A 23,275-nucleotide genomic window follows, 5' to 3' on the forward strand; every position below is an offset into this window, starting at 1 on the left:
GTCATGTATTGAGTTATTACAGCGTACAAAACCAGTAATAATGATTAGACTAACCTATTCACTTACCTTCGTACAACTGTGATAAGCAGAGGAATTATAAAAGATCAGTTTTTTTTAAAGTACAAAAAGGCTTGAAAAACACTTTTATATGGAGAAAGCAGAATACATTTCTCCAGCAACAGAATGTATAATTTTAACATCAGTATATATTCTGATACTTGTTTCAAGCATCAATCACTTTGTAACATTCCCCATGTATATTTGAGGACTCTCCCTCTTATTAAAAACAAACATCAATATTTGGATCATGGTGCTCAGCACAGTTTACACCAGATCAGAAAAGTGGGTTTTATTTGAGTGTGAGAAAATTAAATTCTTAAATAGCTGCAAAATTCAGATCATTCTTCCAAGGTGCAGTCAGACGTGTGGAATGAAGCAACGACATTGTGCTGAACAGGAAAGTGTGGTTTATTTGCTGCACTTAATTAATGGTTTGGTTTGAGCATATATTAAACAGGGGGTGGGGGGGGGGCGGCTTTAGTGATAAAAATAGTAATGACATTTGAATTTCAACTGTATGCAAACTTGGGAGGCTTAGGATACTTGTGGGGTGGGCCTAAATGGGCCAAATGGCTTTGCTTGTCCTTCATTTTTGTTCTGATCTTATTTAAAAAGTTGCAGAATATAAAGCATTGCACTAGACTACCTGTTTCAACAATTTTGTGTTTTATAATTTTTAAAAAACGTTATAACAGAGTTATATAATGGATGCTACCATGTCTCTTTCAAATCACACCCTGCAAATAGCTATCAGGTAACATTCCAGAGTCTTGTAATCACTTCCCCATTGCCCCAAAGCATAGTAATCAATTAGCATTCCATCCCGTGGTGATTTCGACAAACTTCATTAAATTACACCAGAAACAAAATGGCAGTACCTCCTGTAAACATGATCCACACTGGGACCAGCTGGGCGGACTAAAATAGTATTTTCTAGTCCTGATATTTCCTTGTACGAACTAGTATTGTTTTTACAAAATCACATTTGGGAACACAAGGTTGAATGTTATAAATGACTAAATGGCATCGCTAAGTACAGTGTTCCTTTAAGAATCCACAATCTACCCAGAATTGAACAGATAACTTTTCATGCTTAGGAAAACTTACCTCTGGATACAGATATCATTTCTTATTTCACTATTATTGTCCCCATTTAAGATTTTCCATTGAAAAGTTATCTCTAGTCGTCCCCTTTTTCTCTCCGTTCCCAGAAGATGATGCCCCCTGTTGGATTAAGATTCTGACAAAGCTTTCAACCTGTTCGTGAATTGGACAAGGGACTATTCTGCATGTGTATGCCTAGAAAATGCGTGTAGGTAGACCATTCACCCATGAAAGGCATCACAGTAAGCTTGTTCCTGTCTTCAAGCAATATCCACACATAAGCACTTTCAAGCTGGAGTCACCAGATAGCCTGGCTGATTTTTGTCCTCTCCCTAGTGCAGGTCTACTCAAGCTAAATGTAATGCCCCAAATCTTGCCCGAACTGAGAACAACTAACTCAGCACAGGTTCGAAATTGAATCTGAGACATTCTTATCGGTATGATTAGTGGCACACCAGATGGTGCCATTACCCATTAGGTCATCAGACGAGCTCAGAAAAAAGAATTTGATTGAATTTACAATAAATGTTCCATTTTAGGGTCTGTGATAAGTAGTCAGGTTCTAATTGATGTCATTAAATGGTGAGTAATGTGTATAATCTGCTTCTGATGTGTATTTAAAATTTAGTTGGTTAGTGGTAAAATCTATACCAAATTTTTGTGTATAACATGATGTTCCTATAAGAAGGCTGAATTCCTGAGTTCCTATAAGAAGAATTGCTGCAATCTTATGACAGGACAGTATGCCTGCTGATACTAAAGTTTTAAGAAGATCCATTAAACAGTTTTGGGTTATGCAACTATAGACTGAACGGTCACAATTTCAGTTTAAGCTCTTGACACCCTCCATGTCTACTCATATCAAGGATAATCTCTGGTAATCTTAGTAATTTCATTCAATATTTTAAATCCTTCATAATATTTTGAAAAGGTAACCAGGAGGATCGATGAGGGTAGTGCATTTGATGTAGTGTATATGGATTTTAGCAAGGCTTTTGATAAGATCCCACTGTTAATGAAAGTAAAAGTTCATGGGATCCAAGGCAAAGTGGCAAGTTGGATCCAAAATTGGCTGACGCAGGAAGCAAAGGATAATGATTGATGGGTGTTTTTGTGACTCGAAGGCTGTTTCTAGTGGAATTCCGCAGGGCTCAGTACTAGGTTCCTTGCTTTTTGTGGTATATATCAATGATTTAGACTTGAATGCAGGGGGTATGATTAAGAAGTTTGCAGATGATACAAAAATTGGCTGTGTGGTTGGTAATGAAGAAGAAAGCTGTAGACTGTCGGAAGACATCAATGAACTGGTCAGGTGGGCAGAACAGCGGCAAATGGAATTCAATCCTGAGAAGTGTGAGGTAATGCATTTGGGGAGGGCTAACAAGGCAAGAGAATACACATTAAATGTCGGACACTAAGAAGTGTCTTCAGGAACAAAGGGACCTTGGAGTGTGTGGTGTATGTAGCACACAAATCACTGACTCCACACGGTCTGGTGTAAATCTAACTGCTGTGACCTTCGTCCTTTATTGTTCAGCTCCAGAGTGCCTCCCAGGTGTGGTGGTCAGCCTTATATAGTCCTTGTTACAGGTGCTACCAGGGTTTCCCACCGCAGTGCCCTCTGTGGTGTGGCATAGTACTTGCATTACATTTAAGGTACTGGGACGATACACACATCATTACATAACATCACCTTCCCCCCCCCCTCCGGACGCAGGACAACGATACACACATCATTACATAACATCACACTTGTCCAACGGAAGGCAGGTGGGCATAGACAGTGCATTAGTATGGTACATATTAACTGGTTATTGACTGGTAGCGGAACCTTGATTTCCTTGTTAGCCGTTATCATTAATTATACTTCATCCATTATTTTACACAAATACAGTGGCCATTCAGCATAAAAAAGGTCATTCTTATTATAAATTCACTAACTCACATTAACATAGCTCATTTTAGACTCGCTCTGCCAAACAGAAGTCCTTTGTGGGGACCACCTCTTTGTAAGGCCCTTTTAAGACTCCCAGGTGCATTTCCTCTTTAAGGCGCCATCTTTGATGCAGGAGGATTCCACGAGGCTTCTTCTTGGGCGCCGCCATCTTTGATGCTCTGCAGCTCCGACACGATGCCGCCGCCATCTTCTTCTCCGCCGCTCCGAATGCCCTCCGCCGTCGCAGCCTCTGCTCCCCTCCGCTGCCACCTGACTTGCCGCCTCTCCAGCGGCCGCACTTGCCGCGGCCTCCGTAGCGGCCTCCCCTGCGGCTGCCATGGCCGCCCGACGCTACCAGCTCCTCGGCGGGGCCCGCCCAACTGCCTCTTCCTCTGCGGGGCCCTTCCGAACCGCCGGATCCTGGATCCCGCAGTGCCCCGCCGGCTCCCCCACTAGGCCCCTCTGTGCAGGGCTGCTTGCCTGTGGGGACTGAGGCTGCAGGGTCTCTGTGTGAGATCCGGGACTGGGACTTGCCTGTGGGGGATGAGGCTGCAGGATCTCTGTGAGGTCCGGGCCTGGGACTTGCCTGTGGGTGGATTGAGGCTGCAGCTCTCTGAGGACCCGGGGCACGGCAGCACCCCGGGGAGCAGCAGCCTGTGGCGTGGTGAAGTCTTCCCAGCTCCCACGGACCTTCCCCATCCACCTCCGGCCGAGGAGCGTCGGCCCATCGCCTGCAACGACCCACAAAGGTAAAGCGTGCGTCTCGTCCCGGTGGGATACCTGCACCATCGCTCTGCCGAGAACAGGTATTAGTTCCCTGGTGTAGGTACGCAGCTTCACCGTGACCGGGACCAGATTGGGTCGTGTGGCTGGGTTAATCCACAGTTTATCAAAAGTTCTCCGACTCATCAACGACGGACCCGAGCCCGTGTCCACTTCCATACTCACCGTTGATTTTTACTTCACTTATCACTGGGGGCGAATCATCGGTACATGTATACAGTCCCAACACCTCATCTTCTTCTACCTGCTCCTCGCTGAACAGTGGATCATCCCCCATCTCCTCAGCCACACGGTGAGTCTGATTTCTTTTGCACATATGCTGAAGGTGGCCTTTAACGTGGCAGGTATTGCACGTGTACTCCGCAAACCTGCACCGGTGAACCCCATGGCTTCCTCCACAACGCCAGCATGGTGCTGCTTGATTGGCCCCCCTCGGCGGACTCTGAGCTCCAGGATCCCGAGGTCCGTGCTCTCTGCCCCAGGCAGAGCTATGTTCTGCAGTTTTGTCCGTGGTGGGCGCTATCCTGTGGACAGTGCCTGCCGGGTTCGAGACTGTGTGGATCATTTGCTTGGTGCTGCAAGTCGAGGTCATATGTGCCCGGCTGATGGCGATGGCCTTTGTCAGAGTGACTGTGGGTTCCGTGGCTAGCAGCTTGTGAAGGAGGCCCTCGTGGCCAATCCCCATAATGAAAACGTCCCGCAAAGCCTCGTCAAGGTGTGCCCCAAAATCACACGGCGCCGCGAGTCTCCTGAGGTCCGCAGCATATTTGGTGATATCCTGGCCGTCGGGTCTGCAGTGACGGTAAAATTTGTATCTGGCCGTGACGATGCTCTCCTTCGGTTTCAACTGGTCACGAATGAGTTCAGTCAGCTCCTCATATGACTTGTCCCTGGCGCTCCCAGGTGCCAGCAAATCCCTGACGAGACAGTAAACCTCATCTCCACAACTGGAGAGCAATATCGCCTTACGTTTATCTCTCAGTGCGTCCGTGTCCTCCGTCAGGTCGTTTGCTGTGAAGTAGTACTCGAGCCTTTCCGTAAAGGCCTCCCAATCATTGCCCACGGTAAAATCCTTTAGCGAGCCCAGAGTAGTCATGGTTGCGTGGAGTTCGTCCGCTTCCTCGTTGCCAATGTGGTGTATGTAGCACACAAATCACTGACTCCACACGGTCTGGTGTAAGTTTAACTGCTGTGACCTTCGTCCTTTATTGTTAGCTTCAGAGTGTCTCCCAGGTGTGGTGGTCAGCCTTATATAGTCCTTGTTACAGGTGCTACCAGGGTTTCCCACCGCAGCGCCCTCTGTGGTGTGGCATAGTACTTACATTACATTTAAGGTACTGGGACGATACACACATCATTACATAACAGAGTGCATGTCGACAGATTCCTGAAGGTAGTAGACCAGATAGATAAGATGGTTAAGAAGGTAGACGGAATACTTGCCTTTATTAGCCAAGGCATAGAATACAAGAGCAGGGAGGTTATGCTTGAACTGCATAAAATACTAGTTAGGCCACATCCAGCTTACTGTGTGTAGTTCTGGTCACCACACGACAGAGAAGATGTGATTGCACGAGAGAGGGTACAAAGGAGATTTACGAGGATGTTGCCTGGACTGGAGATTTTTCGCTATGAGGAAAGATTGGATAGGCTGGGTTTGTTTTCTTTGGAACAGAGGAGTCTAAGCGAAGACCTGATATTTTGTATCAGTCTTTACGGTAGAGGACACTAACAATATTCCAACAGTGGATAGTCAAGGGGGGAGGAACTTACCACAATCGCAATCACTAAGGAGGTGGTACTCAGTAAGATAATGGGACTAAAGGCAGATAAATCCCCTGGACTTGATGGTTTGCATCCTGGGGTCTTAAGAGAAGTAGCGGCAGGGATTGTGGATGCATTGGTTGTAATTTACTAAAATTCCCTGGATTCTGAGGAAGTCCCAGCAGATTGGAAAACTGGAAATGTAACGCCCCTATTTAAAAAAAGAGGCAGATAAAAAGCAGGAAACTATAGACCAGTTAGCCTAACAACTGTGGTTGGGAAAATGTTGGAGTCCATTATTAAAGAAGCAGTCGCAGGACATTTGGAAAAGCAAAATTCGGTCAGGCAGAGTCAGCATGGATTTATGAAGGGCAAGTCATGTTTGACAAATTTGAGGATGTGATGAACAGAGTGGATAAAGTGGAACCAGTGGATGTGTGGTGTGCTTGGACTTCCAGAAGGCATTTGACAAGGTGCCACATATAAGGTTACTGCACAAGATAAAAGTTCACGGGGTTGGGGATAATATATTATCATGGATAGAGGATTGGCTAACGAACAGAGAACAAAGAGTCGGGATAAATGGTTCATTCTCTGGTTGACAATCGGTAACTAGTGGGGTGCCGCAGGGATCAGTGCTGGGGCCCCAACTATTTACAATCAATGTTATCGACTTGGAAGAAGGGACTGAGTGTAACTTAGCCAAGTTTGCTGACCATATAAAGATGGGAAGAAAAGCAATGTGTGAGGAGGACACAAAAAATCTGCAAAAGGACATAGACAGGCTAAGTGAGTGAGCAAAAATTTGGCAGATGGAGTATAATGTTGCAAAGTGTGAGGTCATGCACTTTGGCAAAAAAAAATCAAAGAGCAAGTTATTATTTAAATGGAGAGAGATTGCAAAATGCTGCAGTACAGAGGGACCTGGGGGTACTTCTGCATGAAACACAAAAGGATAGTATGCAGGTACAGCAAGTGATCAGGAAGGCCAATGAAATCTTGGCCTTTATTGCAAAAGGGATGGAGTATAAAAGCAGGGAAGTCTTGCTACAGCTATACAGGGTATTGGTGAGGCCACACCTGGAATACTGCGTGCAATTTTGGTTTCCATATTTATGAAAGGATATACTTGCTTTTGATCAGTTCAGAGAAGGTTCACAAGGTTGATTCCAGGGTTGAGGGGGTTGACTTATGAGTAGGTTGAGCCTCTACTCATTGGAATTCAGAAGAATGAGAGGTGATCTTATCGGTGTATAAGATTATGAGGGGGCTTAACAAGGTGGATGCAGAGAGGATGTTTCCACTAATGGGGGAGCCTAGAACTAGAGGGCATGATCTTAGAATAAGGGGCGGCCCATTGAAAAGTGAGATGAGGAGAAATTTCTTCTGAGTGTTATGAATTTGTGGAATTCGCTGCCTCAGAGAGCTGTGGAAACACAGAAACATAGAAAATAGGTGCAGGAGTAGGCCATTCGGCCCTTCTAGCCTGCACCGCCATTCAATGAGTTCATGGCTGAACATGCAACTTCAGTACCCCATTCCTGCTTTCTCGCCATACCCCTTGATCCCCCGAGTAGTAAGGACTTCATCTAACTCCTTTTTGAATATATTTAGTGAATTGGCCTCAACAACTTTCTGTGGTAGAGAATTCCACAGGTTCACCACTCTCTGGGTGAAGAAGTTCCTCCTCATCTCGGTCCTAAATGGCTTATCCCTTATCCTTAGACTGTGACCCCTGGTTCTGGACTTCCCCAACATTGGGAACATTCTTCCTGCTTCTAACCTGTCTAACCCCGTCAGAATTTTAAACGTTTCTATGAGGTCTCCTCTCATTCTTCTGAACTCCAGTGAATACAAGCCCAGTTGATCCAGTCTTTCTTGATAGGTCAGTCCCGCCATCCCGGGAATCAGTCTGGTGAACCTTCGCTGCACTCCCTCAATAGCAAGAATGTCCTTCCTCAAGTTAGGAGACCAAAACTGTACACAATACTCCAGGTGTGGCCTCACCAAGGCCCTGTACAACTGTAGCAACACCTCCCTGCCCCTGTACTCCAATCCCCTCGCTATGAAGGCCAACATGCCATTTGCTTTCTTAACTGCCTGCTGTACCTGCATGCCAACCTTCAATGACTGATGTACCATGACACCCAGGTCTCTTTGTACCTCCCCTTTTCCTAATCTGTCACCATTCAGATAATAGTCTGTCTCTCTGTTTTTACCACCAAAGTGGATAACCTCACATTTATCCTTCATCTGCCATGCATTTGCCCACTCACCTAACCTATCCAAGTCGCTCTGCAGCCTCATAGCATCCTCCTCGCAGCTCACACTGCCACTCAACTTAGTGTCATCCGCAAATTTGGAGATACATTTAATCCCTTCGTCTAAATCATTAATGTACAGTGTAAACAGCTGGGGCCCCAGCACAGAACCTTGCGGTACCCCACTAGTCACTGCCTGCCATTCTGAAAAGTCCCCATTTACTCCTACTCTTTGCTTCCTGTCTGACAACCAGTTCTCAATCCATGTCAGCACACTACCCCCAATCCCATGTGCTTTAACTTTGCACATTAATCTCTCGTGTGGGACCTTGTCGAAAGCCTTCTGAAAGTCCAAATATACTGCATCAACTGTTCTCCCTTGTCCACTCTACTGGAAACATCCTCAAAAAATTCCAGAAGATTTGTCAAGCATAATTTCCCTTTCACAAATCCATGCTGACTTGGACCTGTCATGTCACCTCTTTCCAAATGCACTGCTATGACATCCTTAATAATTGATTCCATCATTTTACCCACTACCGATGTCAGGCTGACTGGTCTATAATTCCCTGTTATCTTTCTCCCTCCTTTTTTTAAAAAGTGCGGTTACATTGGCTACCCTCCACTCCATAGGAACTGATCCAGAGTCAATGGAATGTTGGAGAATGACTGTCAATGCATCCGCTATTTCCAAGGCCACCTCCTTAAGTACTCTGGGATGCAGTCCATCAGGCCCATGGGATTTATCGGCCTTCAATCCCATCAATTTCCCCAACACAATTTCCCGACTAAGAAGGATTTCCCTCAGTTTCTCCTCCTTACTAGACCCTCCGATCCCTTTTATATCCGGAAGGTTGTTTGTGTCCTCCTTAGTGAATACCGAACCAAAGTACTTGTTCAATTGGTCCGCCATTTCTTTGTTCCCCGTTATGACTTCCCCTGATTCTAACTGCAGCTGGGACATTGTCTATTTCTGTCTTAAATTTATTCAATGTCTCAAACGATAAGGGGTTATGGGGAGCGGGCAGGGAAGTGGAGCTGAGTCCATGATCAGATCAGCCATGATCTTATTGAATGATGGAGCAGGCTCGAGGGTCGTATGGCCTGCTCCTGTTCCTATTTCTTATTTTCTTATGTTCTTACTGAGCTGTATCGAATTATGAGGGGCCTGGATAGTGTGGATAGGAAGGACCTATTTCTGTTAGCAGAGGGATCAACGACCAGGGCGCATAGATTTAAAGTAATTGTTCGGAGCTTTAGAGGGGATTTGTGGGGAATTTTCTTCATCCAGAGGGTTGTGGGGGTTTGGAACTCACTGCCTGAAAAGGTGGTAGAGGCAGAAACCCTCACCACATTTAAAAAGTACTTGGACGTGCACTTGAAGTGCCGTAACCTACAAGATTATGGACCAAGAGCTGGAAAGTGGGATTAGGCTGGATACCTCTTTGTCGGCCGCGTGGACACGATTGACCAAAATGGCCGCCTTCCATGCTGTAAATTTCTGTGATTACAACAGCAGGAGTTATTATAATAGGCTACTTTCTGGCTAACATATTCAAGCCCTCTATATCTTCATTATATGCACACATCATTTTACAGTAATCACAAGTTGCTGTTTCATTATTGCACACATATATATATTTTATATTGGATTGGTTCATTTGCATCATGTACGATTAAGATTTTTAAAATATTCAAAGATTTTTTTCAAAGTTTCAGGAAGAACATTGAATAAGTTCATAGTTTAAGTGGATGCTGATAACAGAGTAACTGATTTACTTTTCTTTAGCAAATTGCGAAGTGCTAAAACCACGTGACGTGCTTAATACAGTACGCCTAGTGTTTGTCAAAAAAAATCATGTGTAGCTTATTTGTTCTATAATTGGCTTCCTGTTTTGAGACAGAATTTTCTAAAAGGGAACTAATTGAATGCAGCTGTCAAAAAATAAGTCTTGCTCTTTTTAGCCACAATCTAAATCAAATTATACCGTGTTTGGTAGAATATTTGTTTTGCTGGCTTGTCCAGACTCTTCAATTCAAGGAATGTGGCAACTATGAATGACTAAAGTCCTTGAAAATCAACAATCGTTCCAGTATGTATAAAACAGACCAGCTTCAGCAAACCATAATCAATCAATGTTCTCCACCATTTGGTAAGTGTAGCAATTGTTTTATTGAAAACTCACAAGTATCTGCAATACCTGTTACACCTTTCAAAGGTGCCACGCTGTGTGACACACAATAGCCGCTGTTTTATACTGACAGTATATCAGCACACCATTTTTCAGTAACTGAAGTTTCTAATGCCCAATATAAGGGTTTAACCCTAATTTAATTTTTTGCTAAATTACATATTTCACGACATTAAATTTATCAATTAGATTGTCTTTTGTGTCTCTTCATATATTTGTTCATTTTTTTTTACTTGAAAGTCTCAGCCTGTTCCAAAAACTTGGACTTGATACTGACCTTTTCTAACGGTCAACAACGGTGGAGAGGTTAGCTTCAAAATGTAACATGCTTTTGAGAATTGACAAATCTAGGCACGTGGATGTTTTATCTAACCACTGACCAGAGAGTCTCTCTTAATCTCTGCTCCTCCCCCCGCCCCCCCAACTTAGAAGAACGTTGTCAGATTTTGCCAAAGGGTTTGGAAAATTCTAAAACAATGGCAGATGATTTATCAAAGTGTTCACCAGTAGAATGTCTATCGTAAAAATTATACTGAAAATTGTGGATTAAGTCAGAACTTTCAAGCTTGGGAATAATCTTGGGAGTTACATCAGCTTCCTTATATTTAGGAAGTTCTGATGTAAGGGGCGCTAGGATAATGGTTTGAAGAGTACAATAGGGCACTAATGGATGATAACTGATGGAAATTCTTTTTGAGCTTTCTACCAAATCACCACATTGTTCAATACTCTTCACATTTGAACTTTTGGACACATTGTAAGGTTAACAAGTGATAGTAAAATATTATCACTTCCCTTGGTTTATTGAGTCAATTTGCTTTCTACAGGTATTTAACCTTTCTGAAAGGAGGTATGACCTCTCCAAGCTTAACTCCAAGGTACAACGTTTTATTTTGGAACTAACATGGTTTTCCTATTTCTGACCTCTGGTTAAAACAACCAAAACCTTAATTTCAATCCTGTGGCACGTCATGTGACTGACTGGCTGATGCTTGTAATGCATTTTACTAATGAATATGTAGAATTACTTTTCTTTTCTTCTGTCCCGCTATGCTTTTGATTGAACTATGCCTGTATTATATCTACTTATTTTTCTATTTATACCTTTTCTCACCACTTGGGCAGTTTTGCACTTTGAGGCTGAAAAGACAGTTTGGAAATCAGATCTTCAAAAATAAAAGACACAGACACTCCCACTGGTCGTGATGGTTTCTGTGAAGCCTTGGGGCTTTCCTATTTTCATGGAAGCAAAATTAAAGTAATCAGTGAGACATTTCTTACTGAATTAAGATCACTTATTAAGAATGCAGGAAGAGTGCATGTTGAGGTAGAATGTGGAGAACCATAACACTATGGTAATATGCAAGAAAATGTCATCAGGAGAGAAACTTTTTTTTCCCAACGTTAAATATTTAATTAAAGCTTCTTCATAATTGATTAAATGATGTTTTTGCCCAACGATCTTGCCACTTTATTGGGCAATAATGACTACTCAGTTGTTTATTTAAATTGTAATGATTTAGATGTTGAAACTTCTTTGGGCTGATTTTTCTCTTCTCTGCTCCAAAATAGTGCCAGTAAAATGGGGGCAATGCAAAGGAAAAACCGATGCTAATCCTTTGCTCCTGGACAGAACTGCAACTTTGCTGTGGAATTTTTGGTGTCTGCAATTGACTATGCCTGAGGAGGGGGCACCACTTTAAATTAAATGCAAATGGATGTCAAGCAACTTTGAACCCAGATTTCTTGTAATAGTGCTGGGTGCAATTCAGGGGTTAGGTGCCCTCGTAAAAACCTGTCATGATGGACTGCATCCCAGAGTACTTAAGGAGGTGGCCTTGGAAATAGTGGATGCATTGACAGTCATTTTCCAACATTCCATTGACTCTGGATCAGTTCCTATGGAGTGGAGGGTAGCCAATGTAACCCCACTTTTTAAAAAAGGAGGGAGAGAGAAAACAGGGAATTATAGACGGGTCAGCCTGACATCGGTAGTGGGTAAAATGATGGAATCAATTATTAAGGATGTCATAGCAGTGCATTTGGAAAGAGGTAATATGATAGGTCCAAGTCAGCATGGATTTGTGAAAGGGAAATCATGCTTGACAAATCTTCTGGAATTTTTTGAGGATGTTTCCAGTAGAGTGGACAAGGGAGAATCAGTTGATGTGGTGTATTTGGACTTTCAGAAGGCTTTCGACAAGGTCCCACACAAGAGATTAATGTGCAAAGTTAAAGCACATGGGATTGGGGGTAGTGTGCTGACATGGATTGAGAACTGGTTGTCAGACAGGAAGCAAAGAGTAGGAGTAAATGGGGACTTTTCAGAATGGCAGGCAGTGACTAGTGGGGTACCGCAAGGTTCTGTGCTGGGGCCCCAGCTGTTTACACTGTACATTAATGATTTAGACGAGGGGATTAAATGTAGTATCTCCAAATTTGCGGATGACACTAAGTTGGGTGGCAGTGTGAGCTGCGAGGAGGATGCTATGAGGCTGCAGAGCGACTTGGATAGGTTAGGTGAGTGGGCAAATGCATGGCAGATGAAGTATAATGTGGATAAATGTGAGGTTATCCACTTTGGTGGTTAAAAACAGAGAGACAGACTATTATCTGAATGGTGACAGATTAGGAAAAGGGGAGGTGCAAAGAGACCTGGGTGTCATGATACATCAGTCATTGAAGGTTGGCATGCAGGTACAGCAGGCGGTTAAGAAAGCAAATGGCATGTTGGCCTTCATAGCGAGGGGATTTGAGTACAGGGGCAGGGAGGTGTTGCTACAATTGTACAGGGCCTTGGTGAGGCCACACCTGGAGTATTGTGTACAGTTTTGTTCTCCTAACCTGAGGAAGGACATTCTTGCTATTGAGGGAGTGCAGCGAAGGTTCACCAAACTGATTCCCGGGATAGTGGGACTGACCTATCAAGAAAGACTGGATCAACTGGGCTTGTATTCACTGGAGTTCAGAAGAATGAGAGGGGACCTCATAGAAACGTTTAAAATTCTGACGGGGTTAGACAGGTTAGATGCAGGAAGAATGTTCCCAATGTTGGGGAAGTCCAGAACCAGGGGACACAGTCTAAGGATAAGGGGGAAGCCATTTAGGACCGAGATGAGGAGGAATTTCTTCACCCAGAGAGTGGTGAACCTGTGGAATTCTCTACCACAGAAAGTTGTTGAGGCCAATTCACTAAATATATTCAAAAAGGAGTTAGATGAAGTCCTTACTACTAGGGGAATCAAGGGGTATGGTGAGAAAGCAGGAATGGGGTACTGAAGTTGCATGTTCAGCCATGAACTCATTGAATGGCGATGCAGGCTAGAAGGGCCGAATGGCCTACTCCTGCACCTATTTTCTATGTTTCTATGTTTCTATGACTGACTTGTGAGCTGTTCAGGTAGCATCAGTCTTAACTGGTATTTGAATAACGAATAATTTTGCTGCTTCAGGACTGCAGAATGCTTAGCATACTTTACATTTCGCAGTGCAGACCTGTTCAGTACAGTACCTAAACGCCCCCCAGCCCCCCCACCCCACAATCTTTTACAATATGGCTTAATTGGAAGCAGACAAGGGGTAAATAACAAAAAAGCCCTTTGCTCTACATAAGCCAAAGTCAAACCAGCACCCACCTATTCCTGCGCCAGCATTCTTCAAGCCCATTCTTGTGTTCCCACTCCTTTATCAACTGCTTGGCATAATGGTGCCACCCTCTATCAGCTTCCTTTAAAAGCAAACTGTAGAGGTACCTGGATTGTTGCTTGGGAAACTGAGAGAGGACATTGCCTTTAAATTAACATGAAGGTCACCAACATGCAAGTCTCGGCTTCGAGCGCACAAACATGGAATTAAAAACAGCGGTCTATCAGAGGGTGTCTGGATCAAAATCTTGTCCCCGGACTTGCTTTTTTTTATGGCCCTGTGCCCGCTGCATTATAATGAGGGCCTAGTGGAAGTTTGAACACCTGAAGATATTGGCATAGCAGCATACACCTCGTCTGCTCCATGCTAATTAGCTCCTGGTTGGCACAGTCGAGGAGGTTTGGTCCCTATTTCTAACATGCTACATAAGTGGCCAGCTAGGTATGCACAAGGTATTACTTTAATCGGGTATGCACATTTAACGGCCCTTTGACCTCTGCAGCCCTGCAATTGTGAGTTTTGGCTAATCATACAGATCATTAGATAATGTTCTCTGAAGGACTTGTCTCTCCTGTAGTAATTGATCATGGGTCGCCATTAATGGGCAAAATGGAACTGCCCATCATTCAAGTTATTTCACTGTTTCCATTCTTGGTGGAAGAAAAGAGGAAAATTATAAATGAGAACTTTACAGAGGAGAATGCATGTCATGTTGTCATCGGAATACAAGAAATGTAGGAACAACAAAGGCCTCTGACTCCCAGCAAGCCTCTTGCCTTTTGATTGACCTCAAACTTCCCATTCCTGCTTCCTCACATATCACTCAGTTCCTTTCTTTCTCCCAAAACACATCTTGTTATCATTTATATTGTTTGCTTGAATGGTCTTTCATGCTAACGTATTCCATATGTCTGTTAACTATAGTGTGAATTATTTGTGTTTGAATTCCCTATTTATTGCAAGCTTTCTGTTTTGTAAATGATGTCTCGTCATTTTTGAACCCTTCATCCCTGTAAACAATTTTTCTCGATTAACTTTATTAATTTCCTTTATCTTTAAGACTTCTATAAGTCACTTCAAATTTTTTTCCTGCTTTCCTATAAGTAACAGCTCAACTTCATCAACCTTTCATCATAACTTTAATAGTCCCCTTGTTCCATTGACTTTTACCCTTTTCCTTCTAAGAATTTCAGAAATTTCCGTTATTTTCAATGGGTGATCATGTTGGTTAAAACCACATGTTTTTGGAATTTCCATTACTTTCATTGGGAATTCATGGTCATTTTTTCTATTTTAGGTGGAAAAAGGTTCACTTAACTTTGTCCATACAAATGTGTCTAAGTTAAAATAACTTTTTTCTAACGAAAATGGCTAAAATAAACAGCTGCGATTCCATTGAAAGTAATGGTTTTAGTTGCAAAATGTTTAAGATAAAAATAAATGTAGTCTGGTAATTGTATTATTCAATATGTTGCCGAGGCTATTCAGTGTGTTAATGCTCTGCAAACATTACATGTAATATTGCCCGTTCTTCTGTGAGGACCAGTTTTAGAACACATTTGTTATGCATTTTTTTTACTAATTTGAGATTCAACTCATAGAATCTTCTTGGTGCTTAAATGAAGTTTTGCTTTAAAATAAGGCACATAATCATAATGAATGTTGTACCAGAGGTTTGTCATTGGCCCTTGGAAAATCTAAAATGTGCTTCTCATTTCAGGTGATGGATGTCGGTTGGCCTGACCTTCATGCGCCACCTCTCGATAAGATGTGCACCATATGCAAATCAATGGAGACATGGCTAAACAGTGACCCACTTCATGTGGTGGTTATACATTGCAGAGTAAGCATATTCCACACTTACAACGCTTTTCTTTTTAGTCTGTTTGATTAACGTAGAACTTTTGTCGAATTTAGTCTTTTGTCTGATTCAGTTCTTTGAACCTGAAGGGCCTTCATTGCTTGCAAAATAGACATTTTCTAACATGCAACAAAAATCATTTTCTGATATTTTATTTTGAATTTGCAATATAATTCAAAAATTATAAACATGACTGTTTTAAAAATAGAAAAAAAACTCAATAGTGCAGTCGTACCTGACAGCTGAGGAATATTGGTGCTGGGCAATTGACTTTTTTTGTACTTTTTGTTGTCACTGTTTTACATCAACTACTCCCAGATCAAGTACAGCATGGTTGGATGCAGAATCAAGTTTCCTTTACACGATTTTAACAATATTGCCTCAATTATAACCTCAGAAAAGCACATCCATTCTCATCGCAGACATTCTTGTGACCTCTTTGAATAAGATTGTAAATTTAGTGCCAATTAGTGGCAAATTGTGAGTAGAATTGTGCTGGGAACCTATAGCTCCAAAAACTAATTTGAGCTAACACAATCTTATTTCCTGTTGGGTCTGTCCAGATGCCAGAGAGAGAGAGGAAGTTTAATTCATCAGTCTTTGCTGTCCTTGAACCCACATCTCAGATATGAATGAACAGTTGCTTTCACCTAATGTATCACTCAGTCCTCGTACAAATTTAAATTGAAGGATCTCCTCCAGCTCCGTGAATAAATGCAATTTGTGTTGTTGACTAAAACTATTTTCCAGAAGGGTTCTTTTGATCACTAGTCTGTTCTGAGTTAGCTGGTCTCATCTGGGCCAGCAGAGAGGGAGTGGAGGGGCGGGGGTCACCATGACTGACTTTCAGTGTCGTCAGGCAAAGAGCAACAAATGTGGACAAGGTTCTTGCCCCAGTTAATATGCCAGAAGGCACACCTTTTTGGAGTTTTAAATTTGGAATAATCGAATGTCGAGGCTCATGAATGACCTTTAGGGTAAAATACTGCTGAGCTGTCAGCAATATTACAACTGTATCCCAGCACGAATTACTAGTCAGGAGAGACAAAACCTTCAAAAATCAGTTGTGTTTATCTTTTTTTGGCTCCTACAAGCCAAGTGCATTTGGGGATTATATATATATATATATATACAGGATGTAAAGTATTGTATGTGAAAGCACGTTTCAGTTTTCCAAAATGGGTCATATTACTAAATGTGAAATTTAAAAAATGTTAACCAGTGAACGAGTGACAAAATGTTTTAGACCATTGTCATTTTGCTTGCAGTTTCGCTCTTGTTTATTCTTGCTCTATTTATAGCAGTTTTACCATATTTAAAAGGCATGGAAGGTTGTTTCTCAGCACAGATTGATGCTGCAGTTATACTACATTTGTGGTACCAGTGCTGCAGTGATCGCTTTGGTCACCCCTTGGCTACTTGTGCCAAAGGAGACGCTTGTGACCACTGGTGTGGGCTCAAATTTGCATCAGTCAGAATATGGCTAAGAGATGACTGTCTCATTTGTTCATCAGTTACTTTCTGCATTAGTTATTCATTCTGTTAAAAGAAAAAAGATTTATACATGAATTAAGGTCTAATATCATCGCATTTTGTTTCCTGTGGAATAATATCTTGGCCATTCCCAATAATTTTAAAAATATGTAACTACAGTCAGTGTGTGTCCTGCTTTTTACACTTCAAAAAAAAAAGTTACAAATTTTTCGGTAGCTTGTTGTGTCATCTCTTTCTTTCTAAATATTGCAAAATACATTGCTGTTCCCTCAGCTCTTTTTCATTGACTATGGGCCCAAGTTTCGGGTGGAGTTGCTCCAATTTTCTTGGAGCAACTAGTTTAGTTTGGAGTATCCTAGAAATCGCAATTCTCGGCACTTAGTTTGCTCCAGTTCTAGTGAGTTAGTTTAGGTTCATTTTAGTTCAGGTATTTTTTTCAAAGGGGGGGTGTGTCCAGCCACTTAGGCCTATTTTTCAAGTTTTGGCAGCGAAAACTTACTCCAAACTAACTTAGAATGGAGTAAGTGTCCGCTTTTGTAAGTTCTGAAAAACCTTACCTAGAGTTAAGTTAATGCAGGCACAGCCAGAGACGAGGGGTGGGAAGCATTAAACACAAAGGACACATCAACATCACAACGGGGAGGTGGGAAGGAAAGTTAGAGAATTTTCCATAAACACCTTCACAACAACATTAAAGAAGCAAAGTACATTTAAAGCAGTAAGCACAAAACAAAGCACAAAAAGTAATAAACAATTAATTAATAAAAAATAGAAGGAACCCTGCACCTAAAGCACCAAGACCAAAGTAATAAGCAATCAATAAATAAAAAATAAAAAATAGAAGTCCTACCTTTATGTGAAGGAAAGGTGTTTCTGTCAGTGTCTTTCTCTCTTTGTATCTGACAGTGAGAGAGAGGTGGGGAGGGGGTGGTGTGTAGGGGTGTGTGTGTGTGTGGGGGGATGGGGAGGTGTGTGTGTGTGGGGGGTGGAGAGGCTGAACGCAGGGGGTGGGGCTGAATGCAGAGGGGGTGTGGGTGGGGGTGTGGGGCTGAACGTGGGGGGGGGCACTGAATGAGGGGGGGGTACTGAATGAGGGGGGGGGGTGACGGGGGGTGGGCTGAACGCCGGGGGGGAAGGGGTTGGGGGCTGAACGCGGGGTGGGAGGCTGGACCGACCCCTGCTCTCCTCCGGCCCTTCAATCATTTCGAGTGCCCCCCTTCCCACTCTCCTCCATCCCTTGCCACACTCCTCCATCCCTTGCCACGCTTCTCTCCCACCGATCACCTCCCCATTGCTCCTTTCCCACGCTGCTCCTTTCCCACGCTCCTCCTTCCCTCCCCGGTACCCAAACACACATTGGAGGAAAAACGCCCTGCTGAGCCATTGCGCATGCGCGCATGCTCCAACGCGCCTGCGCAACGCTGCCGGCACTTAGAAGAAAGCTGATCCCTAGCCCCGCCCCCCCGCTGGCTGCGATCGGCTTGCTCTGCCCCAGGGAGACTCTGCTGCGCCATGCCACGCTCCAGGACAACCGGAGAATTCCCCGGTAAGATTTCGGCGCACTTTTTTTCCCAGACAGGTTACTTAAATCACGGCGGTGCGCTGTTTTCAGCAGCATCAGAAACTTGGACCCTAAATATCTGACTGGTTAATCAGAAAAGACTCTGGACTTTTAAAACAAAAGGTTTGCTCAGTTACCCCCCCCCCCCCAACCCCTTTTTTGGCAATTTTATATCCTTCACTTTTAAAGGTGAAATTAATGCCCGGGTTCAGTGCCACACTTGCCCAAGTGGGTATTCTTCCTGCTTAAGTCATACAGTGAATGTTTTGACAAATTATTCAACAAAACAGGCATCCCAGTCAAGCTTGATCCTCTCCTCATAATCTCTACAAGTACACCCTTTCCAGTTAGGGTTACTGAATGTTGATCATTAGTGAGAACCCGAGCCTATTTCCACCCATCCGCCCACCTCACCCCTAGCAATCTTGTAGCCACCTCAGTTGTCATATAACTGAGCAAAAGCTAGAAATTGGGTCTGAAACCTTCCCGACTGTATGGTTTAGCGCCACATTGTGAATTGCCTTTATGCAACAGGACATTGGGAGAATCATATCTCATTAGTTCAGTCACAAACTAGTCTCCTGCCAAGTGTTTCATATGAAAAATCCAGTTGGCAGTGACAATTATTTTTAACCATTGGATCCACAATAATAATTCGGTCGGAAATAGAAGAGTAGGAACAAGAGTAGGCTATTCAGGCCCTCAAACCTGTTCTGCCATTCCATTAGATCATGGGTGATTTGTACTTGTGCCCCATTTACCTGCCTTTGATACATATCCCTTCATACCCATACCTAACAAAAATGTATCAATCTCAAGTCTTCAAAATGTGAATTGATTCAGTATCCATTGCCTTTTGGGGAACAGAGTCTAGATTTCCAATATCCTTCTAATGCTGCGCAATTTGCAAATCGGTAGGTGTGCTATAAAACTTTCCAAAAAAATCTTGGTGCATTCTTAAATAGCTACTTATTGTTTAATGAGTCAAAGTGCTTTGGAAGTTTTATTGTGCAGCCGACAGTGTTTGATAGCACAGCTGCAGAACAGAATGTGACTGCAGTGATGTGGTCACAGTACATGGCTCTGAACACTTGGCACAGCATCTTGTTTGTGCAGTTACTGAAATTGAAGAATATTCAGCAGAGTAGAATGACCTATTCAATAAAAAGTCATGGTATTCTTGTATGTGGGCTTCACTGTACTTGCCCAAATGAGGCTTTATCATAAGATATTCATCATCATCGTAGGCATTCCCTTGGAATCGAGGAAGACTTGCTTCCACTCTAAACATGAGTCCTTAGATGGCTGAACAGTCCAATATGAGAACCACAGTCCCTGTCACAGATGGGTCGTTAAGGGTAAGGGAGGGTGGGACAGGTTTGCTGCACGCTCTTTCCGCTGCCTACGCTTGATTCCTGCATACTCTCGGCGATGAGACTTGAGGTGCTCCGCAGATAATATCAGCAGATATTAAATCCTAAATTTCAAAACTTACTTTTTCATTTTGCTGACTTTTCAGTTCAAAATGTAAGTTCTGGAAATGTTGGTCTCCTCAAACTTTCTTTTCACGAAGTTAATTATTTATTTTCTTTCTGTAGCTTCTTGGTTCTTTTTGAGAAGCCATTTACAAGTGCTCCTGCACGTCTATTAGAACATTAAATTGTCAGTTCAGTCATTTTGCGCTTATGGATTTTTTTGTTCGCCCCAAACTTGTCAATTTTATATTCACTTTGGATTTGAGAATTAAATGTATATTTTATCATATAATACTCTGGAGGTGGAAATTGTGCAAAAAAACAATTATTGCAAAGTTTCACCGTTTCTTCCTTTCATTTTTTCTTAAACTTCTACTTTGTTTTTCCTGCATCTTCATACTAACCCTGCTGCTCCACAACTTTAGGGAGACAATATTGTACAAATGCAAGCTTTTTTGTTTCATTTAAATTTCTGCCTCATAACTTAAAGAAAAGTGTGGCTTTGATCTTGCTTTGTGGGATAATAAATACAAATACAACACCTGGAGTGTGCAGTTTTGGTCACCTTACCTAAGAAAGGATATACTTGGCATAGAGAAAGTGCAGCGAAGGTTTACCAGACTGATTCCTGGGATGACAGGACTGTTGTATGAGGAGAGATTGGGTTGACTAGGCCTGTATTCACTAGAGTTTAGAAGAATGAAAGGGAATCTCATTGGAACGTATAAAATTCTGACTGGGTTGGCTAGGCTGGATGCGGGGAGGATGTTTCCCCTGGCTGGGAAATCTAGAACAAGGGGGTCACAGTCTCAGGATACGGGGTAGGAAATTTAGGACCGAGATGAGGAGAATCTTTTTCACTCAGATGGTGGTGAACCTGTGGAATTCTCTACCACAGAAGGCTGTGGAGGCCAAGTCACTGAATATATTTAAGAGGGAGATAGATAGATTTCTAGAAACAAAAGACATCAAGGGGTATGGGGAAAAAGCGGGAATATGATGTTGAGATCTGGGCTCAAATTTCAGCCCGAGTTGCTTCTAATTTTTTGGAGCAACCAGTTTAGAATGCAGCATCTTAGAAATTGCAATTCTCGGCATTTAGTTTGCTCCAGTTCTCGTGAGTTAGAATAGTTATTTTGTAGACCAGATTTTTTTTTCTAAGGGGGGCGTGTCCGACCACTTACGCCTGTTTTGCAAGTTTAGGCAGCGAAAACTTACTCCAAATTACTTAGAATGGAGTTAAGTGTAGATTTTTGTACACTCAGAAAAACCTTGCCTACACTTTAGGAATTAGGCGTAGGGAACGAGAGATGAGGAGAGGGAAGGGAAGTTATGGAATTTTAGAAGCATTTAACAGTTTCACTTCTACAAATAAAGAGCCATCCTGAATAATAAATGATAAATAAAAAATACATAGAATTTTCCTACCTGTCTGAAGCAGCAGCAGCCTTCCAGCTGCGAAGATTCAGGTCGTTCGGCCAGGGGACAGGGGAGGTGTACAAAGCATCGGGAGGGAGAGCCAGCAAGTTTAAAAGTTTAATTTGTACTTCAAGTATGGGTGCTGCATTATCACGGATTATGCATTGGTTCTCCATCAATTCTCTGCATAGAAGAGAATAAATTAGAGCTCACCGCACCAGGAACATCATAGCCCATAGGCTGATGGGTAGGAGACCTTACCCATGTCGGCAATATCGAGCCAGGCGCTCGTACCTGGACATGAGCGAGGCTGATTGTGTCAAAAGGCTGCGTTTCCGCAGAGAAGTTGTCGTTGAGATCTGTGATATGCTGAGAGCAGATTTGCAGCCCAGAAGCAGAACGCCGACTGCCTTGTCTGCTGAAGTGAAGGTAACAGCTGCACTTGCCTTCTATGCTTCGGGATCGTTTCAAGCCACAACTGGAGATGTGTGCGCCATCTCTCAGCGTGCAATATATGCCTGTGTTTACCAGGTCATGGCTGCACTGTATGCGCAGAGGAATGGCTTCTTCAACTTCCCAATGACCGGCCAAGCAATGCATGACAGGGATGTGGGCTTCTCCAGGATTGCTGGCTTCCCAAATGTACAGGGCTACATTGATTGTACCCACATTGCCTTGCGAGCACCTGTGGAGGATTCCGAGCAGTACAAGAATAGAAAAGGTTTTCACTCCATTAATGTGCAGCTCGTGTGTGACGACAAGCAGCGCATCATGTCAGTCGATGCGAGATACCCTGGCAGCACTCATGATACGTTCATCCTACGCGACAGCGTTGTATCTGACATGTTTGAGCAGCAGCCAGAAGGGCAGAGCTGGTTACTGGGAGACAAAGGGTACGGCCTCGCCAGCTGGCTCATGACGCCCCTACGCGTGACATGAACGGAAGCTGACCAATACAACATATCGCACATTGCGACGCGCAGCATCGTAGAGAAGACCATTGGCATCTTGAAACAGCGTTTCCGATGCCTGGACCATTCCGGAGACCACTTGCAATACTCTCCTAAGATTGTCGGTCAGTTCACTGTTGTGTGCTGCATACTGCATAACTTAGCCATCATGAGGCAGCAGGAGCTGGTAGTGGAACCAGAAGACCCACATGAGGGGCGAGTGCCTGATGATAGTAATTTGGAAGAGCAGGATGAGCATGATGACGACGATCAGGAAAGCATGCAAGTGCCTGATGCCAGAGCACGAGGTCGGAGGAGGGCGATCCATCGTGCTCCTTTAACGATTGTTCGAGCCCTGCGCCAGCAGCTCATCCGTGAACACTTCAATTACTGATGCCTGAGGGCTCTGCGACAACTGTTGCGCAAGGACATGTTTAATCTTTGGAGTTGTTCCTATGTTGTGTTGTGTTAATGGAACATGATTCAGTTTTAATGAAAAAATATTTTATTGAAAAGTTAACGTCACTGTAATAAAATATTGATATGACTCTTTAAGATCACTTATAAACTTGTAAAGATACAAAACACTTTCAATGTGAAAAATCTTATACTCTTAAGGTCACTTAAACTTCAAGATCACTTTTTAAGTGCAAAATTAAATAAGTTACAAAATGTGAGAGCATTTACACTATAAGATCACTTAAAAACCCTAAGATCGCTTATAAGTTGTAAAGTTACAAAACTTACAAAACAATTTCAATTTGAAAAAC

At 43.0% G+C, this 23,275-nt stretch overlaps 1 protein-coding gene across 8 annotated transcripts in view; it reads left to right on the forward strand.

Annotated features, from left to right (window-relative positions):
• Positions 1-23,275, forward strand: part of LOC139264547 (tensin-3-like) — a 548,053-nt gene that overhangs the window by 333,922 nt on the left and 190,856 nt on the right. For 7 of the 8 annotated variants that reach the window (XM_070881176.1, XM_070881175.1, XM_070881182.1 and 4 more), the window contains 2 exons: positions 10,928-10,978; positions 15,466-15,588. In XM_070881176.1, the coding sequence (XP_070737277.1) occupies positions 10,928-10,978; positions 15,466-15,588 (174 nt within the window). The remainder of the gene's footprint in view (positions 1-10,927; positions 10,979-15,465; positions 15,589-23,275) is intronic. The other variant, XM_070881177.1, reaches the window with a different exon arrangement.

The sequence above is a fragment of the Pristiophorus japonicus genome, chromosome 5 (genome assembly GCF_044704955.1).
Source record: "Pristiophorus japonicus isolate sPriJap1 chromosome 5, sPriJap1.hap1, whole genome shotgun sequence".
Taxonomy (NCBI): domain Eukaryota; kingdom Metazoa; phylum Chordata; class Chondrichthyes; family Pristiophoridae; genus Pristiophorus; species Pristiophorus japonicus.